This window comes from Antennarius striatus, chromosome 9 (genome assembly GCF_040054535.1).
Source record: "Antennarius striatus isolate MH-2024 chromosome 9, ASM4005453v1, whole genome shotgun sequence".
In the NCBI taxonomy this organism is placed as follows: Eukaryota; Metazoa; Chordata; class Actinopteri; order Lophiiformes; family Antennariidae; genus Antennarius; species Antennarius striatus.
In genome coordinates, this window is record NC_090784.1 from 14,557,436 (window position 1) to 14,574,996 (window position 17,561).

Genomic DNA, 17,561 nt, shown 5'->3' on the forward strand with positions numbered 1-17,561 from the left:
TGCCACTCCTGCAGGTGTTACTTTTGTTTATTTGTTCAGTCTAACTTTGAAGTCCATGAATATTGTGTCTGAATCACTGTAGCAGCAATTGTATTATAAAGTACTGAATAACAAATCTTTCTTTGTTAACGGTTAAGAAGTTTACTATATTCCTGCTGCTCCAATAGGTCAGAAACATAAAACCCCTGCTGGCTCAGCAGGCACTGGAGCCGGTCTATCGATCAGCTCACTAGAGCTTGTGGTGTTGTCCATTTCTCTGACTTGACATTTGAGGATTCTTTTGATGAATTTTGTTGGTACATTTTTAGAAGTCAGATATGTCAGATGACTAATGCATTATTCATTTTATCAAGAGGTTTTACACAATTTATTGTGAAAAGCCCGTGCATATTCCAAATACAAAACACAGCTGTGACAGTCTTCGTCTGTACATGATAGAGGCATTCAGTCTGCTCACTAGAGTTATGACAGCTGTTCAGTAGTTTGTAGAGTCTATTCCCAACCGCTGGATTTCCTCACACTTCAACCTGTGCAGCCCACCTGACTCACTTTGGTATTCAACCAAATGCACTCAACAAAATACGCAGAGCTCTGGTACACTCAGGTGGTGATTAAGTGTGACTGCAGAGAAAAGTGGATCTCCTAAGTTGTGTTGGGATGCGCTCTTTTTTATAACTGCATCCAAAATCCCAAGACCAATGATAAAAAAATCTTATTAGATACTTAATCCAACAGTATTAAAAACAAAGAAAGCATTTTTGCAATATGCCAATGCAAGAGACCACTGTTCTGAAAATGGAAAACTCTTACTGTACATTACCATCTTATTTGTTTTTGTTGTAATACTGTTGATTAGTGTAGCTTTACATATCTTTCTTCCCTTAAATTAAACCAAACTAGCTGTAGAGTGCATGTTAGTATCTTCACTTTAATACCCTGGTTTTGAACTTTCAGACTCTTTTGGCCTCTTTCAGTCATTTCCAGTTTGAAAGGAAGGAAAAAACTCTGAAAGATAATCAGTCCAAAGTCTAATTGCCCAGTAACATCATACAATATTATCAGCTAGATATGATCCATTTAAGAACCATTTTTCTGAAGACATTCAAAACTTTGGAAAAACAATAGGAGAGAGATAATGTTTTATTTACATTTCTCTGGTGACCATTTATTTATCTGTTACAAAAAACTAGAAGAAAAACTTAATAAAACATAAAACATTAATTAGAATGTCTCTACCTACAGCTGAGAATATAGCTCAGTGGTACACCGCATGCTTTGCAAGTATGCATACGTGCAAATCCCTACCATCTGCAGCCCAAAGGGGGCCCATGCCAGTGTCAATCCTAGGCTGGTCCCAATCCCAAATAAATGCAGAGACTTGCGGCAGAAAGAGCATTCAGCATAAAAAACGTAACCAAACAAATATTCCATGTTCATGGAAAAAAGAAGACACGCTGTGGCGACTGCTAACGGGACAAGCCGAAAGGAAGTTTTGAATGTCTCTACCTACAACTTTAGAAGATTTAATTGATCGATAATAAAGTCATTGACAGAACATTTTCAATACTTAATAGAAATAATTGAAAAAAATTCACATTATCTTTGTTTATGGCAACAGTTTATTTTCACACGTATTACATTATCCAAATGATTATTTGTATATTAATGGATAATGAAAAATAATAATAGTTACAGCCCAAGCCAAAATATATTTTGCCTAGAATATCTCCGCAGACCATGCGTCAGTTCCACATCTAATCGGATGAACTAAAAGAGAACGTTGTCCAGGTAGAATCTGTAATTTTCTGGTACAAAGTTTTTCATGCTGAAGAAATAATTATTCTCTGTTGCCCTTTTAGTGTTAGATGTTACATCCTGAATGGGAGAGAGAAGTGGAAGCTTTTATGAGCAGAATAAAATAATTGGACACAAATAATCCTTATCTGGCTCCCAGACATTATGTTTGTGTCTCTTTCCAAACAGCACAAGAAGTGAAGCAGGCAGCAGTTGTTAGTGTAGCATTACACTAATAACATCCCTTTGTCCAAATGCTACAAACCCTCACTGTAAACAATATGTGAATGAATATGGGAATGAACAGCAGCATACTGTCATATCCATTGGGTACTATACTGTACTCAGATTTGACCCCGACCCACCAATCATCCTGTATCTGTTTGTTGTCATACAATCCAGTTGGGTTTGGAACAGAACAGCTGTTTCATATTTAATGGTGTGGTTCATTAATTTCATTTTTCTTTCTTCAACTCACCTCAACGTTATTTATAAGCACCTTTAGAAAGGGGACCAAATTGCTGTATAGTCCAAAAATCACATGGTCACATGGTAGAAAACACTAATCTTACTTTTAAAACCATTGAGATTACAAAATAGGTTACAAAAAATAACATGTGTTAAAAGATTTGTGATACTTGTTAAAAGGATTGATTTAGAAATTGGCAGTGTGGGAACTGAGCCAACGTGTTGTCTTCCCCAAACTCATTCCAGTCTTGGAGGTACAGCTGTGTCAGACAGGCGAGATGATGCTGAGCCATTTAAACATTTTAAAAATAAATTCATAAACACAAAAGAAGGGTTTTTCACATTGTCTGCTGTATCCTGATCAAGTGATAAACAGGTGAAAGAGCGAAGAGAGGAACACTAGACTACCTCCATCAGCTTGTTGATGCCCACATTTGAAGTCATGTTTTTCCTGCAATACGACACCTAAAACCACACCAACTTGTGGGAAACAATGGGATCTTGTGTCACAAAGTAATGCACTGTCCAGTATTGGTTACTTTTCATGATACTAGAATATGAGCAGCTTTATCTGTGAATGACAACATTGATTTATTGGCAACACACATCCAACCAAGTCATCTGGGCAGAACTATTTCAGATGTAAATAAACTAACAAGAAAATGAAAAAAATGTTGGACAAGAGCTCAGCAGTTAGAGGAGAGGTAGACTTATGGAGGTTGCAGGTTTAATTCTTAAATTACTGTGAGCATGCTTTTATTCATGTTTTTGCATTACAAGAACCATCCACATGAGAAACACTGGTCCTCATTTATCACGCTTGTGAAAAGATGCGTGGAAAAAAAAGTAGCCTATACCATGAAAATGATCTTGGATGGCTGCCACGTGTAATTAATGAGATGTGTTCACTCCGCCAGTTGGAAAACAAATCATACATCAAACGCTGCAGCAGAGTTAAAACCATGTGAAAGCAACTCTACATTTACATTTGACATGTAAAATTAGGCCCACTCGGCAACTCCTTGATCCAGATACATCTGCATTGCTTGCACACACGGAAGCTCCTGCATATATTAGAAGATCCTAAACACATATTGAATAGTTTGCCACACAGGAACATTTAAGTCTTAGTCCTATCTTCTCAAAAACAGCAGTGCAAATGTTGAGCAGCGATCAATCTATGAGTTCCAGGAGATGTCTTTTCAGACATATTCCTAACTTTGCCGCTCTGTGAGCAGCCTGTGCTCAGAGTCTCCTGTCTGGACCAGCCACTTCCTGCACCGGCACATGTTCAGTTCTGGTTAAAAGCTGTGTCAGATTTCAGTCCCAGCTCAGCTGTCAGGGAACAATGCAAGTTGCCTTTCGGAGAGCCAGATATCCAGTAACAACATCAGTGGGGAGGAGGCGGATGTAAGAGAACTCTTCTGAGGATGTGAAGCGTAGCTTTGTCTGTGGGTCTGTGTAGTTTGCCTGAGGGAAGAAAAGATGGAAACAAACAAGCGCTTGGATATAATTTTGTTCATAGTAAATTGAAAATATTAGCAGAGTAATTACTCACTGGAAGTCCAGAGATGTCAGAGTATTTCTTATTTGGCTTCAGAGATGGAGGAGCATCAATGTTGTAGTCTGTGAAGACAGAAAATGTCTCATTTTAACCTAAAAAATATTTTTAAATGACAAATTAGACAAATTACATGTATATATTTCTTGACAATCTTGCTAATAGTGATATTCAGTATAGTATAGAAAAAATGCATTCAAATGCATGTGGTAAACTTCTGAATGAAAAACCTACAGTTCGGATCGTTGATTTTCCAAGGTAAAGTCCGCTCCAAAGCCAGAATCTGTTTGAGATTCTTCCAGGTCCTATTCTTTTTTCCCGCTGCTGCCCCACCAATCCCAGAATGCTGCCAAAATAGAGATATAACAGAGGAATAAATGAAGCCAAATTTGAAATAAAAGACATAGAACAAGATTAACTGACACACACACCAACCATAAATGCAGGGTCTTTGAATGGTGGTGGCTTTGCTGTGGACTCAGTGGTGGCAGTCAAACTGTTGTCAGCTGTTCCCACTGCCTTCATCTCAGACACTAACTCCATTGCTGTCAGCTGAAATATGAAATAACAAACTACTAAACAAAACAGTGTTTACAAATAATTTTAAGGCACTGGTTTGCTTGTGTTTTTAAATTCAAGCAGGTTGAGAGTTGGCCAAATGAGACAACTGAATCACTAGCTCTGCATATGTAACTGTCATCACTTGAATAATGGTATTAAATCATATGACGCATTAAATATTCACAGTTGCAATATGTAATAGCCTCCAGTAAACATTTGATAAATCTTTATAGTGAAATAGTTTACTTATTACTAGTTTTGATGAATATAATAGAATATAATTTTTTCATCATTAACATTTTAGTTGCTTCTCAGGATTTCTCATTCACTTGCACATTTTTTCTGCTAAAAATTAACAACCACACTCCCTGTGTCCCGCGGTGCACTGGCGTCGTGCCCGGAGTGTCCCTCGCCACAGGTTCTATGCCGCCGAGATAGGCTCCGGCTCCCCGTGACACGCTGCGGCGGATATAGCGGTGGTAATCTGAAGATGACTGACTGACTCCCTGTGTCTCTAAATGCATTTTCATTTCTATTTCAAAGTTGAAAATATTTTCTGACGTTAAATCGGTCCGCGGCGCAAAAAAAAAAGGTTGGGAATCACTCTGGACTAGGATCTTAGGCAAATGCTCAGCATTCCATAACACTGCATCTATGCCAGGGGGAGCCAAAGGAACAGCAGTAGGTCTAACATGAATGGACCAAGACCTCAGTCCACGATCCTGCAACGACTAAGCAACTCCTGCAGGATAACATCAGGAGGTCGTGCCAGTCTGTAAAGGGGTGTTAGTGGACTGATCTTTACCATGTGTGTGTAAAATGTAGACTTCAGTAGCTTTCAATGACAAACATACTGTATAGTGCTTAACTTTTTGGAGATCTTAAAATAAGCTTCATTTTGAAGGTCCTACACCTCAAATGATAATTTTTAAAAATGTATAAATTACTTGTGTCTGAGTCATTGTTGGTGTCGTCGTTAGCTGTCCTTTCTTCTTTTTATTGCTGCTACAGCTGGCTTGTGGTAGGACAGAGATCGCTGGACTTCCGGGACGTTTCTTTCCCCGGAGCGCGGCGGAGCCTACGGTGGCCGGCTGGGCTCTGACGATTATAGGGATCTGTGAGGCCATTGTCGTGTAGAAAAAAATATGTATCTTACGAAGTACGTTAACAAACTGCCAGACGCGTGGCTGCCACTTGATGTTAGCTATCCAACATTGGTGTTAGCTACCCGTCGTTTAACCCGGATATAGAATTGTTCTACTTCCGGTAACGTCTTCACGAAGTCGCTATTAAAATTTCCTCAACCTATTGAAATTAATGTCAACGAAAGTTGGAGGTCATGGTTTTTTTAATATGTAAAGCACAAGTATTGTTTTAAATTCTTTACTCAAGTAAATATACAGAGGTACAGGTTTGGAAATGCACTCAAAGAATAAGTCAAACTAGCCTTTCAAATTATATGCAGTTGTTTTAGTACAAATCCAATTCAATCAAACTTCATATTAATATAAAAGTAATATAATCCTAACTTAAATCTATTTATTTCTCATTAACTTTGTTTCAAATACTTCCATTCATAAGGAAGTAAATTCATTTAGTTTGATTGACTGTTCTATCACATGCAAGCTCATGTTGGGTTCTGTTGCCTATTGAGATGGGAGGATGGCGGCGCCCGCCGCGTGCTCCTCTCTATCCCTCTGGAGCGCTTCTTTCGTGTGTTTTTACTGCCTGTGGGTCTGAGAGTACTGTAATTTTATCTGTGCTGTATGTCATGCATATATGGTACATTTGAAAATAAAGATGACTATGACTGAGGATAACAAATAGTTCCTGCTAACCACTGACATGATGACTTTTCATGGTGTTCAGGTTTCTTACAATTATTTTTAGTTGGGGTTTTTTTTTTTATCTTACATGATTCAAGCCTGTTTGTTTTGTCTGTCATGCATGCTATTCACTAATTGATATGGACAAGGAATTTGAAACATAATTCAGATAAAATATACATTCTGAGAGAGCAATATGTATTATATCAGAACAATGCCGTTTAGAGTGAAGGGGCCAATTCAGTTACCCAATCGGGAAATAGAAAAAGCATTTATTAAGCTTTTCTGCTCTTGAAGTGGCAAAACACATAATGTCCTCTGTTACTCTCAAACTTAAAATAACAACGAAGCTTCAAAGTTTCAAGAGCAGCAATAGAAATCTAACCAAACAGTACAGCACCAGTTTCGTTTTTTAAGTCTTTGGGGGAAAGTTTCAGGACACTGCTATTTGGATGACTCCCAGCATCATTGTATCAACACAGTCAAATCGACAAACTCAGTGGTATTATATCAGCATGTAAATGTTTATAGGTTATTCTTGTGTGGTATTTTAATTGCTCAGAATGCTCATTACGTTATGTGAAGCCAAACATTGTCATGGTGTATACTGTCACACTGCCTTATCAGTGGCTCGATTGTTACGGGAATTCCCTATGCTCTCTCAAAGAGACACATTTGCAAAAATTATCAGTGATGCAAATACGATGAAGGTGTCCAGAAAAAGTTGAGAAGTTTCTTCAGATGTCCATGCATGTTTTTCAGTAAGACGAGAGCGTTAATGGTGTGCTGCTGCCTCCCTGTGCTTAATGCAGGTTTCTGCATGCATGAATTAGGAAACGGGGTTAAAAAGGATCAACTTTCCCTGCGAAGCTTTTTATCTCATTGAACACAATGAGATAAAAAAATTATGTTTTTCGTTACCACTATCTATCTATCTATCTATCTATCTATCTATCTATCTATCTATCTATCTATCTATCTATCTATCTATCTATCTATCTATCTATCTATCTATCTATCTATCTATCTATCTATCTATCTATCTATCCATCCATCCATCCATCCATCCATCCATCCATCCATCCATCCATCCATCCATCCATCCATCCATCCATCCATCCATCCATCCATCCATCCATCCATCCATCCATCCATCCATCCATCCATCCATCCATCCATCCATCCATCCATCCATCCATTAGAAACAGACCACTCTCCTTAAAAGAACATTGAGCTGCTTGTACAATAACCCCTGAATGCCTTACAAGGATTCCTGTCCAATAGAAGACAATCCCTGCTATATTCCTCTTATTTTTGAGTTCACAGGAGAAAAATAACAAATACAAATAAATAAAACTGCAAGTAGAATATATGTACTGCAAAGCAAAAAAACATCACATGGCTGTACACACAGGGTTATTTTGTGTCACTGAAGATATAAATAAAACATCCTGTTTATATCCTCTGTGCCAGCCTTGTTTCAGCATTATCAACTCTGCCAAATGACAGACACTGTTGACAGTTGTGTAGGGGGAGCCTTTTCAGGTGACTTTTGCATTGTGATTCATGAGCAGGTCAGTTATTGTAAATAATTAATGAACCCTCCATTCAGGGACATACAACATGATCTCAGCTCCTTGGGAGTCTCACACTACAACCTGTACATTAAAAAGTGAAAAGCAGACAGAGAGTATTTTTCCCTGCTGTAACATGATATATGTATGTGTAATTAATCAAGTGTGACCTATGCCTATAGAGTTAAGTTGCTCCGGTCGGTTCGTTTTGGCCAAATACCATGAAGCAAGGTATCCCAGGCTTTTCGTCTGATAATTCCTAAAAAAAACAACAACAAAAAACCAACAACAACCTTACGACTATGTTCTATTTTAATACAGCCATATATTATCTTAAACAAAAAAAAAATTGTTGGATGTGAACCATCCAAGAAAGAAAGCAAAAAATGATTTCCCTTAAAGGTATTGATAAAATAGTTCAATAAAACAAGATTACCGAGGTACACTGGCGTCGTGCCCGGAGTGTCCCCCGCCTCACGCCCTGAGACTGCCAGGTTAGGCACTGGCTACCCCGCGACCTGCGTTAGCGGATTAAGCGGGTTGGAAAATGAATGAATGAATGAAAAACAAGATTAACCTCACTATATAATGTCTCTGCAGGTTGGGTTGGTCGCTGGTAATCAATGGTTGGTGAGAGCAGTAATAGTTAGTCTCTGGTCTTTCAGTCACAGTGTTTTTCCTTTGACAGAAGCCTGCGTCTTGGATACCTACCAGTGTGGGTTGGGTCACCAGGAAAGGTCACCACTATGATACAGACAAGTCGAACACACTTGCAGGAGAAAAATTGAGTCAAAGAAAGGTCTTCAAATAAATAATTCACTTTTCAGTAGTAGCACACAACATTTCCCAGCTACATAAATAATGTATGTCTAGAGTCTCGACTGACACTCAATCGCAAACAGATATGTATGTCATATGGGTAAAGGTAAACTATGAACTTTAAGTGAGGGATATTGGAGCTGCACACTCATTTTCTAATAAACATTTTCTAATAAACATATACAAGGTTTCAGGCAGGCAGCAGGTTGGAGCAGTATGCTTGAATCAACAGAACAATGTGGCTTCAGGTTTAATCTAACAGTTCAAACACACCTGCAATCCACACTCAGATGTTCTGTCAAACAAGTGGAAGACGTGTCTGGAAGCTCACATGCTGATTTGCAAACAGGCAGCTAGGGAAGAATGAAATGAGTGAATGAATGAATGAATGAATGAATGAATGAATGGATGGATGGATGGATGGATGGATGGATGGATGGATGGATGGATGGATGGATGAACGAATGAACGAATGAACGCATGAACGAATGAATGAATGAAAATAAAAGCAGATTATGTGTGTGTGTGTTGGTGCTGTTTTCTGCTCCAGTGACTGTGTAGCATTCACACCTAACATAGCCACGGCCTGAAGCACCACTTATCGATCAGTGTCAGCAGACCACTGACTGGTGCCAGATGTAAGTCAATGCTAGTAATGGGGATGGATAGCTCACACATATGTGCATGCGTGTGTGTCTGTGTGTGTGTGTGTGTGTGTGTGTGTGTGTGTGTGTGTGTGTGTGTGTGTGTGTGTGTGTGTAGACAGATCCTGTAGGAAGAAGAGGGTGCTTTCAATGTTTCACTTTTGCTGCTTGATGTAAAGTTTTGTATTAAAAGAGAATGTTCAGATTATGGTTATGATTAGCTTTGCTTTCCATCAGAGTTAAAACATCAGTGTATCTGAGAACTCAGGGGGCATTTACCGTGTCAATCAATTGTGCAAAGGTGGTTTACACTGGTGGCACACAAAGTGTACATTTTTTAGGGCGTTTAAATCAAAACCAAAGGAACACATTTGACATAGATTTGCATATTCCAAAATATTTCATATTGTATTTAATAATTCAATGTGATGAAGCTCACTTTCAGAAAGCATTCTGTATGACCTGACCTAGAAATGAGCTGTATTGTGATTCACATCTCATCAAGAGGGGACATAGAGTTTTCTGTCTCCAGCTGGAACACTGAGTCTTAATAATGACATTCAGCGCCTCACAGACTCCATTATGGGCTTTCAGAGTTAGGCGGACACCAATTTGCATATTTAACTATGAAAAGGGTGTCTGACATCATATCTTATACACAATAAAATATCCATGTGGAACAAAATTATAGAATTTACCACCCCAATGAATGAGTATTGAATATGGGGGCGTCACCTGAAAACTCACAGAGTTAGGTAGCCAGCTCTGCCTCGTACTGGTAGTGTGTGAGTACTTTCAAGTGATTCTTCTATTCTGGCAATAAATTGATGCAGTAAAGACATTAACCACTTTCCTGACGTAGCAATTAATAGTGAGCAATACTGCTGACATTTTATTTATAGCCCCTTGTAAAAGAGAGTATCACAATTTCCATTAACCGTCCTCCTCCAGTAAGGGCCCCCCTAATTTGGTCCAGTACAATGTTTGAAAATCAGACCTGGGGGTTGACTCAGAGCAAGCATCCATTACTCTCTATGCCCTCTACCACCATCAATGAAACCAATTAAATTCTTATTCCACTGCAAAAGTAATCCTGGAGATAATTGGTACAAGTTCAAGAAAATAATACGCAGAGTGCCACTCACTTAGAACAAGGTTTGGATTTTAAGACCAAGTGCCCACATGAATGTTAACTGTCTAACAGAGGTACATAAGTATGTTATGACAGACAGATCCTGGGTGGAAAACAAGATGTCCATTAGTGTGGATTTTTCCAATAAAACCGTATTGGAAAAGATACACAACATGCAAATAACTTAACAAGTATTCAGGATAAGGTCACCAGTCTAAAACCCCTAGTTTTTTTCTAATGACCATACTACAGCATTAGAATACAACATACAACAAGTTAGAATATGCTGTTGATTATGTCATGTAATCATAATCTTTTTTTGTAATTTATACAAACTTGAACCCATATTTCTTATTAATTTCATCTGTACACACAAGAACATGGTTGCCTAATATCATTCAGGTTTATTTGCTTAGATAACTCGAGCTTTTGCAAATATTTGCTTTGAGCAGAAATAACAAGTCTGTTTTGTTAAGGTGACTTGATTGAATTCCTTGTTCCTCAGCGCCATGTCATGTCTCTATATTGTTTTTCTTTTTTGAGTTGTGTTTATTATTTTTAATTTTATGAAGCACTTTGTTTTGCATGTTCTTGTGCTGAATAAATAAAGTTGATTTGATATTGATTTAATAAACCCAAACCCAATTAACTTAATTTAACCAAAAAAGAGTTGATGAATGAGGAAAAATGAGAGGGAACAAAGACTTGAAGAGGTGGCTGTTGTGGACCAGGAAGTAGAAAAGGATTAGTCAAGATGAAGTGAAGCAGGCGTTGACGAGGATGAAGAGTGGAAAGGCACTCGGTCCTGATGATATACCTGTGGAGGTATGGAAGTGCCTAGGAGAGGCGGCAGTAGAGTGCCAGAATTTTCACAGTTCGACTTCAGGAAGTTGGAGCTCCTCATATGGTATGGCCAGCAATGTCCCCTGACCTGAACCTCATAGAGCATGTCTGTGACCAGTTGAAGCAGAGACTGGATGATTGTACCCCACCACCACAGGCCCGGGCAGAACTGCATGTAGCACTTGTGGAAGAGTGGAACGCATTGCCTCAGAACAACATCTTGGGGCTAGTGAAGAGCATGAGTCGTCACTGTCAAGCTGTCATCGCCGCGAATGGTGGAAACACCTGCTACTGACATTGTCAAATTTTAAATTTCGATTCAAAGCGGTAATGTATTGTAATTGTCAGTGGTCGTTTGTTTGTCTGTTCGTTCTTCCGTTCGTTCGTTTGTTAGTCCACCAAATATCTTTGCAACCATTGCAGATAGACAGACGAAACAAAAAGAACCTTGACCTTGAGAAGACTAGCCAAGGTCAAATTTCAACTTCTGTACATTCAGGAAACGGGTTAAATAGAAAGATTAGGGGAAAGGCTAGTGTGAGTAAGACCATTGATCTAAGCTAGTGCTTTGATTTACCTATGCACTAGCTTTGATCTATGGTCAAAGGTGGTGCATAGTTTTGACCTATCCTGGAAGGTCAAAGCTATGCATTTGTCAGGTACTACTTTCAGGGTACCCTGACCTACCCTTCGTGGGATGTTGCAGTCTCTGACTGCCTTGTTGTTATTTGGGACTATCCTTGCTATTGTCCACATTTTTGGGGTAATAAATATTAAACTAATGAAAATGGTGTTTCTTCTCATTCATTATTAGTAATATCAAAGGAAAGTTTTACTTATTTATTAAAATTCAGAACAAATAGGAAGAGAACTCATGTAAATAACAATATTCCTAACTTATTATGAGTAGTATATTTACCATGATGATATTATATTGTTCCATGGTGATATAGCTGGAATATCATCATAGTGAATATAACCAGAATTCTAGATTGGCTCCATTAATGTAATCAAGTTACCTTCATAATTAGGGCTTAGGTCATGCATATTCAAAACAAATATTTTCAGCTGTTTAAATTATTTCAGCTCATAAAATTGAATGATTTTTGGTGTAGGAGCCAAATGATGCTTTGGGTCTCCTGGCGATAATTGGTCAACAGGTATAAATAGGAACCAAATGGTGGCTGGGTGGGGTTTCTCCACCTGGAAGCATAAATAGTTTTTGACTGTTGATTGCGTTTGATTGCGACCGTTGAACGCCATATAATGTGATGTTTCGATGTGAACTAGCTAACTAATGGACAAGTTAAATGGTGAATAAACGGAACATTCATGCAAAGGTTGGCATATCGGATCTTGATTTAGGAAGCGCGTCAACGCGCCAACTACTCGAGCAGTGGAAACCTCAGTGGCTTCAAGCGTGGCTTAGCCTCTACATTTGGTTTTCTCAAACCTCCTATTTTTAAGGTTTACAGTCAAGACTGAAAGAAGAGTGGTCACTGAATGGGAGCACTGTGGTCCAACATGTCACTGCTGGAATCCAGTTTGTCATTTAGAATTATCTTTCTGTCTTTCAAATACCATGTGTTGGTGTTTTTTTATGGTTTTATTTTTATTTTTTGCTTTACTATTGCAATTCCAGTGCCAAAATATATAGAAATAATGTCATGCATTATGAATAATGAACTGAAAGATTCAGGAGATAGATGGCTGGATCACCAAGCATTGGACAAAATCACTAATGATATTTGAAACATGAGTTTTATTTCCTTTTGTTCCATTTACTGTATTTGCAGTGACTCAGAGTAAGAAGCTTCCACTTGAATGCCTTGTTAAAATATTTTAAAATGTCAGGAATCCAAGCCTGTTATTTAAGGCCTCCAGTTCTCTGATAGATAGATAGATAGATAGATAGATAGATAGATAGATAGATAGATAGATAGATAGATAGATAGATAGATAGATAGATAGATAGATAGATAGATAGATAGATAGATAGATAGATAGATAGATAGATAGATAATAGATAGATAGATAGATAGATAGATAGATAGATAGATAGATAGATAGATAGATAGATAGATAGATAGATAGATAGATAGATAGATAGATAGATAGATAGATAGATAGATAGATAGATAGATAGATAGATAGATAGATATACTTTAATAATCCCAAGGGAAATTCAGGGTGACATCTGCTCACAAAAGATACAAAATAAATACACATAACAGTGACTGGCACAGCCAAAAGACGTTGCATAATTACATAATTAACATAATGACATAATCATAACAACAGAAAAACAGAAGGACCTAACATAAAAAGGAAGCATAGGAACATGAAAGAAGCATTAAATGTAGACGATATAGGATCAGAACACGTGGATGTACCGAGCAGTAAACTGACAGTAAAGACCCCCACAAAGTATCCCACAGTACATCCCCAGTGCGTCCCAGGCCCCTCTAGTCTATCCCTTCTCGGCCGACCTTGATGACCCTGAGGCTCCGGCCCCCCTCCTTCTGAGTGGTTGTGCCCCCTGATGGCACGAGGCACAAAGGAGGTCCTGAGTCTCTCAGTGGAGGAGCTTGGTGACAGCAGTCTGCCACTGAAGGAGTTCCTCTGCTGTGCGAAGGTAGTGTGCAAGGGGTGGGTGGTGTTACCCAGGATTGATCTAAACCTAATAGACCAATTCCTGATTTATAGTTGTAACCACCTTTTCCAAATCAAAACCTTTCCCTGAGATTTGAATCCATAAACTGTAATGGCCACTCTATTATAAATATTATATGCCTTCTTCTCGAAAAAATGCCTTGGGGGACCTTTTTAAATGTCCAATGATGACCAAGCTTCAGCTCCCTGACAGCCGGCAAGACATTTTCCTACAGGAATTCCTGATATTTTATAGAATCTCTACCCTCTACATGCCGCAGGTTTCTAGTGCCTGAGGAAGCAAAGCAGCCTAAGAGCATCAACAAGATGTTACATGCTTGACTGCAGGTAGGGTGTTCTTTTCAACATATACTTCATTCTTTCTCCACTGGACATTTTGTACCACTAATCTATAGATACACAAGTTTATTTTGCTTCATATCTCCCTTGCAAAGCATCCCAAAAAATCCTGGGACTTATCTACATGGTTTTGAGTGCACTGTTCTTGTGCTTTTTGACAGGAGTTGTGTATGCAGATGCAGATAAGTCCAATACGTAACTCCAAAGAAAACCTATAAATGTTAGATCAAGATTGGTTATAACACAGGATTTGTTCTTTTGTTTTTGTCTTGTCTGCATGTATTCTCATAGTTTAACCCAATAAAAGGGGGTCAACCTTTTATGAGATCAATGCTTATTTTAATCTTGCAGCAAAATCTTTTATTAAATTTTAATGCGTGCATGTGACCATCACCAGTCCTTTCTGGGAACTAAATTGTCAGTCTTTATTAGAATTTTCTATTGTGAGCCAGAGAGGGAAGTGCTGACCTCTGTGCGTTAAGGGGGAAAGCAAAAGGACACAGGGAGAGAAAACACAAACAAGGTAGTGGATAGACAGGCAGTACTGTTGGAGTGAAAAAGGTTTAGGCTGTTTTATCATATCTTAGAACTGATACCTTAATACCAATGTTATAAAACACCAGATTAGTGGAGGTCCTGATAGTATAGAATAGGCCACTAGAGGAAATCAGTGTAGGAGGAAGATAGAGGGCATAAGATTCTGATATCTAAAGAGAGACTCATCAAATTCTGACGGGACCCAATGATTCTCAATAATTGGACTCGACAGTAGCTGGTAAGCCCTTAGCCAACATGCATGTGTGATGGAAACCAACGCCCAGATAGGCTACTAGAACCCAATATTTGCTCTTTTCTGTACTAGAACCAAGGATTTGCTCTTTTCTGTGCAGGGCTGTTCAAAAATTCTTCTTCAGCACTAGTCATTAAAAATGCTTTCATGTTGAATGAAAATGAAATGTTATGTCCAGCTTTATCAAATTCAGTGATTTTTTTTTTTCAAATTTTCTTTGAATTTGCAATAAAATTATAATTTACAATTGACTTGAATAAATTTACTTCCAGTTGTACGTAAGAGATGATGGGATCTGTTGAAGTAATTCTTCCGGGTTGAGGCAGTGTAGGGTGGACTGAGCAGTGATGCTCATCAGCTGCCAGGGTCTCCTCTCCCCCCCCACCCCCGTCAGACGGAGCCAGGCGAGGCAGCGGTGAGTGAGTCCGCCCGCCCGGAGAGTCCGTACCGCAGAGCCGCGCTGCCGAGTGTGTTCACATTCACGGTCGTTTCAAATGGATGCCTCCTTGTGATATCACTTTCTGACACAGGACGTTGCTCAGTCTTCCTCGTTTAACGTAAGAAAAACCTCATTCCGGGGTTGCTTTTTTTTTGGGTGTTTTTTCGTACAGAAACCGGGTCATCTGGAAGCCCCAGAGAGGACCACACTCCCCCATCGGTAGCTCGCGCTAAGCTAGCTAGCCTGCTAACTTAGCTGTGATACTTTGTACCGTAAACGGCGTCATTTCTCTGCCTCGTAGTTAGCCTGCGGTCGCTTGCGCCACAGCAGTGAACCGCCGTGACTCTTCCCTCAAGGTAAGCAAACAGTTACTTTAAAAAAGCTAGCGCGTTACAAATATATTTATTCCGCTGACTTGTTTCTGGGCAGCGGACCACTGACGTTATCTGGGAGCAGCAGGCTGGCGTTATGGCAGAGAGGGTCTTGTTGACAGAAGCAGCCAAGCAACGGGGATGTGATGCGACTCGCCGTTAAACACACAAAAATGACACTTTATTTCTCAGCTAATTAAACGACAATTGCTCAGCCGAGACCATTATGAAACATGTAAAATGAAAGTGCGCTTATTTTGTCGACAGGAATGTTGTACATGTATTCTTCGTAGTCATCCACGTTTTACTCTGGCATGTCGTGAATGATCAGGAACCAGGTTAACGTTTTCACACACTTGCCGCATTTGACTGCAGCGAGTTTTCATTCGTGTGTTTGTTAAATCACAGTAAGCCTGGCGTAAAAATCCAGAGAATACCCATTCGAGAATAAAAGGCAGTTATAATAGGGGCTTATGAAATATGCACTTTTCCTAGTGGACGTTTCCTCATTGATCTCGTCAGATTTCGGAGCTTCAGTGTGTCACAGCCTGAAAGACGAGCCGGGCAGTTTATTAACCCATCACTGATTCTTGCTATGTTCCTGAAGATAAAGGTCACATGATTGGGCTTAAGCTTGATACCGTTAAGAGGAACCAGTGACCACATTTATCCACTTTCCTCCCCTGTTGGGCTGCAGATTTTGAACAACGTTTAATTCAGTCAAGAGACCTTATGCAGGGTTTATGTGAGGTGTGTGGGCCTTGACCTGAGTGTGTTTGTGTGTGTGTACCAGTAAATTTTGTGAGTGGTAGTTGACAGAATGAGCGTGCATGAGAGAAAGCACATCACCAGTGCTATAATTATCTCAAGAGATATGGAAATGGATTCACTATCAATCCTGCAAGGGTCTGCAGTTATGAAGCAGAGCAGATGAAGATGTTGGCTTGCTGGTGAAGCAATTAAATTAATCTGTCATGTTCCTTAAAGCGAGGGAAAAGAAGTACATGCATTATTTACCCCCCAGTGTATCTCTCTCTCTCTCTCTCTCTCTCTCTCTCTCTCTCTCTGTATGTGTGTGGTGTTCTTTCTACGTGTTGAGGAATACACTGCCTAGCTTGAGGGAAGCTGCTGTATCTGTTCTACCTGTAGCGTTGTTCCCATGATGCTTGAATATGAGCTGAGGACTTTGATCCTGTTTTTAACATCTGTCTGGCATAGCTAATGTACATAAAAGCCTCACTGACAATAATGTAGGTCAGCATTGTAAAACATACTGTTTGCTTCCTGGTATTCTATGCTGCACATGCAGCGTGTAAGGTCTCATTTGGCACATGTGCTTTTTGTGATCGAAGTAAAATGTGACATGTGCAGGATCTTGCTTCAAAGCTGTGTTTATGAACCTGTTCCTGTGTGAAGGTATGATGGTCCAGCATGGAAAGGAAATGAATCATGTTCCTCATTTCAAGGCCTTAGTGTCGGCATGATGTGTTTCCTGTCATGACGGTGTATTCAGGCCTCAGCAGATGTTTGTGTGTGTGTGTGCGTGCGTGCGTGCGTGCGTGTGTGTGTGTGTGCAAGAATGACACGGATCTGCATCTAATTGACAGACATCAGTTGTGGCCTTCAGCAGATTTAAAAAATCACAACATGTTTGTGTGCATAACTAAGGTAATAGGTGGGTGAGTAACAGGTTTGGTGTCTGTTTCCACTGTGTGATGGCAAAACAC

General features: G+C 39.3%; 2 protein-coding genes across 6 annotated transcripts in view; one reads left to right on the forward strand and one right to left on the reverse strand.

Moving 5' to 3' along the window:
* Positions 1-2,563: 2,563 nt before the first annotated feature.
* Positions 2,564-5,612, reverse strand: ino80c (INO80 complex subunit C). The gene is made up of 5 exons (XM_068324184.1): positions 5,332-5,612; positions 4,259-4,375; positions 4,058-4,169; positions 3,821-3,888; positions 2,564-3,732 (listed from the first exon to the last, which is right to left on the reverse strand). The coding sequence occupies exons 1-5, from the start codon at positions 5,509-5,511 to the stop codon at positions 3,601-3,603; spliced, it is 609 nt and encodes a 202-aa protein (XP_068180285.1). The 5' UTR covers positions 5,512-5,612; the 3' UTR covers positions 2,564-3,600.
* A 9,768-nt stretch (positions 5,613-15,380) lies between these two features.
* galnt1 (UDP-N-acetyl-alpha-D-galactosamine:polypeptide N-acetylgalactosaminyltransferase 1) overlaps positions 15,381-17,561 on the forward strand; it is a 45,162-nt gene continuing 42,981 nt past the window's right edge. For 2 of the 5 annotated variants that reach the window (XM_068323604.1, XM_068323605.1), the window contains exon 1: positions 15,381-15,819. The gene's annotated coding sequence lies outside the window, so the exon portion shown is untranslated. The remainder of the gene's footprint in view (positions 15,820-17,561) is intronic. The other 3 variants (XM_068323603.1, XM_068323606.1, XM_068323607.1) reach the window with 2 other exon arrangements.

Coding starts and splice junctions, on each gene's coding strand:
- ino80c (XM_068324184.1), bottom strand. CDS start 5,511: ATGGCCTCACAGATCCCTATAATCGTCAGAGCCCAGCCGGCCACCGTA. Junction 4,376..5,331: donor CAACAATGACTCAGACACAA/GTAATTTATACA, acceptor TTCATATTTCAG/CTGACAGCAATGGAGTTAGT. Junction 3,733..3,820: donor CTGACATCTCTGGACTTCCA/GTGAGTAATTAC, acceptor TTCTTCCCTCAG/GCAAACTACACAGACCCACA.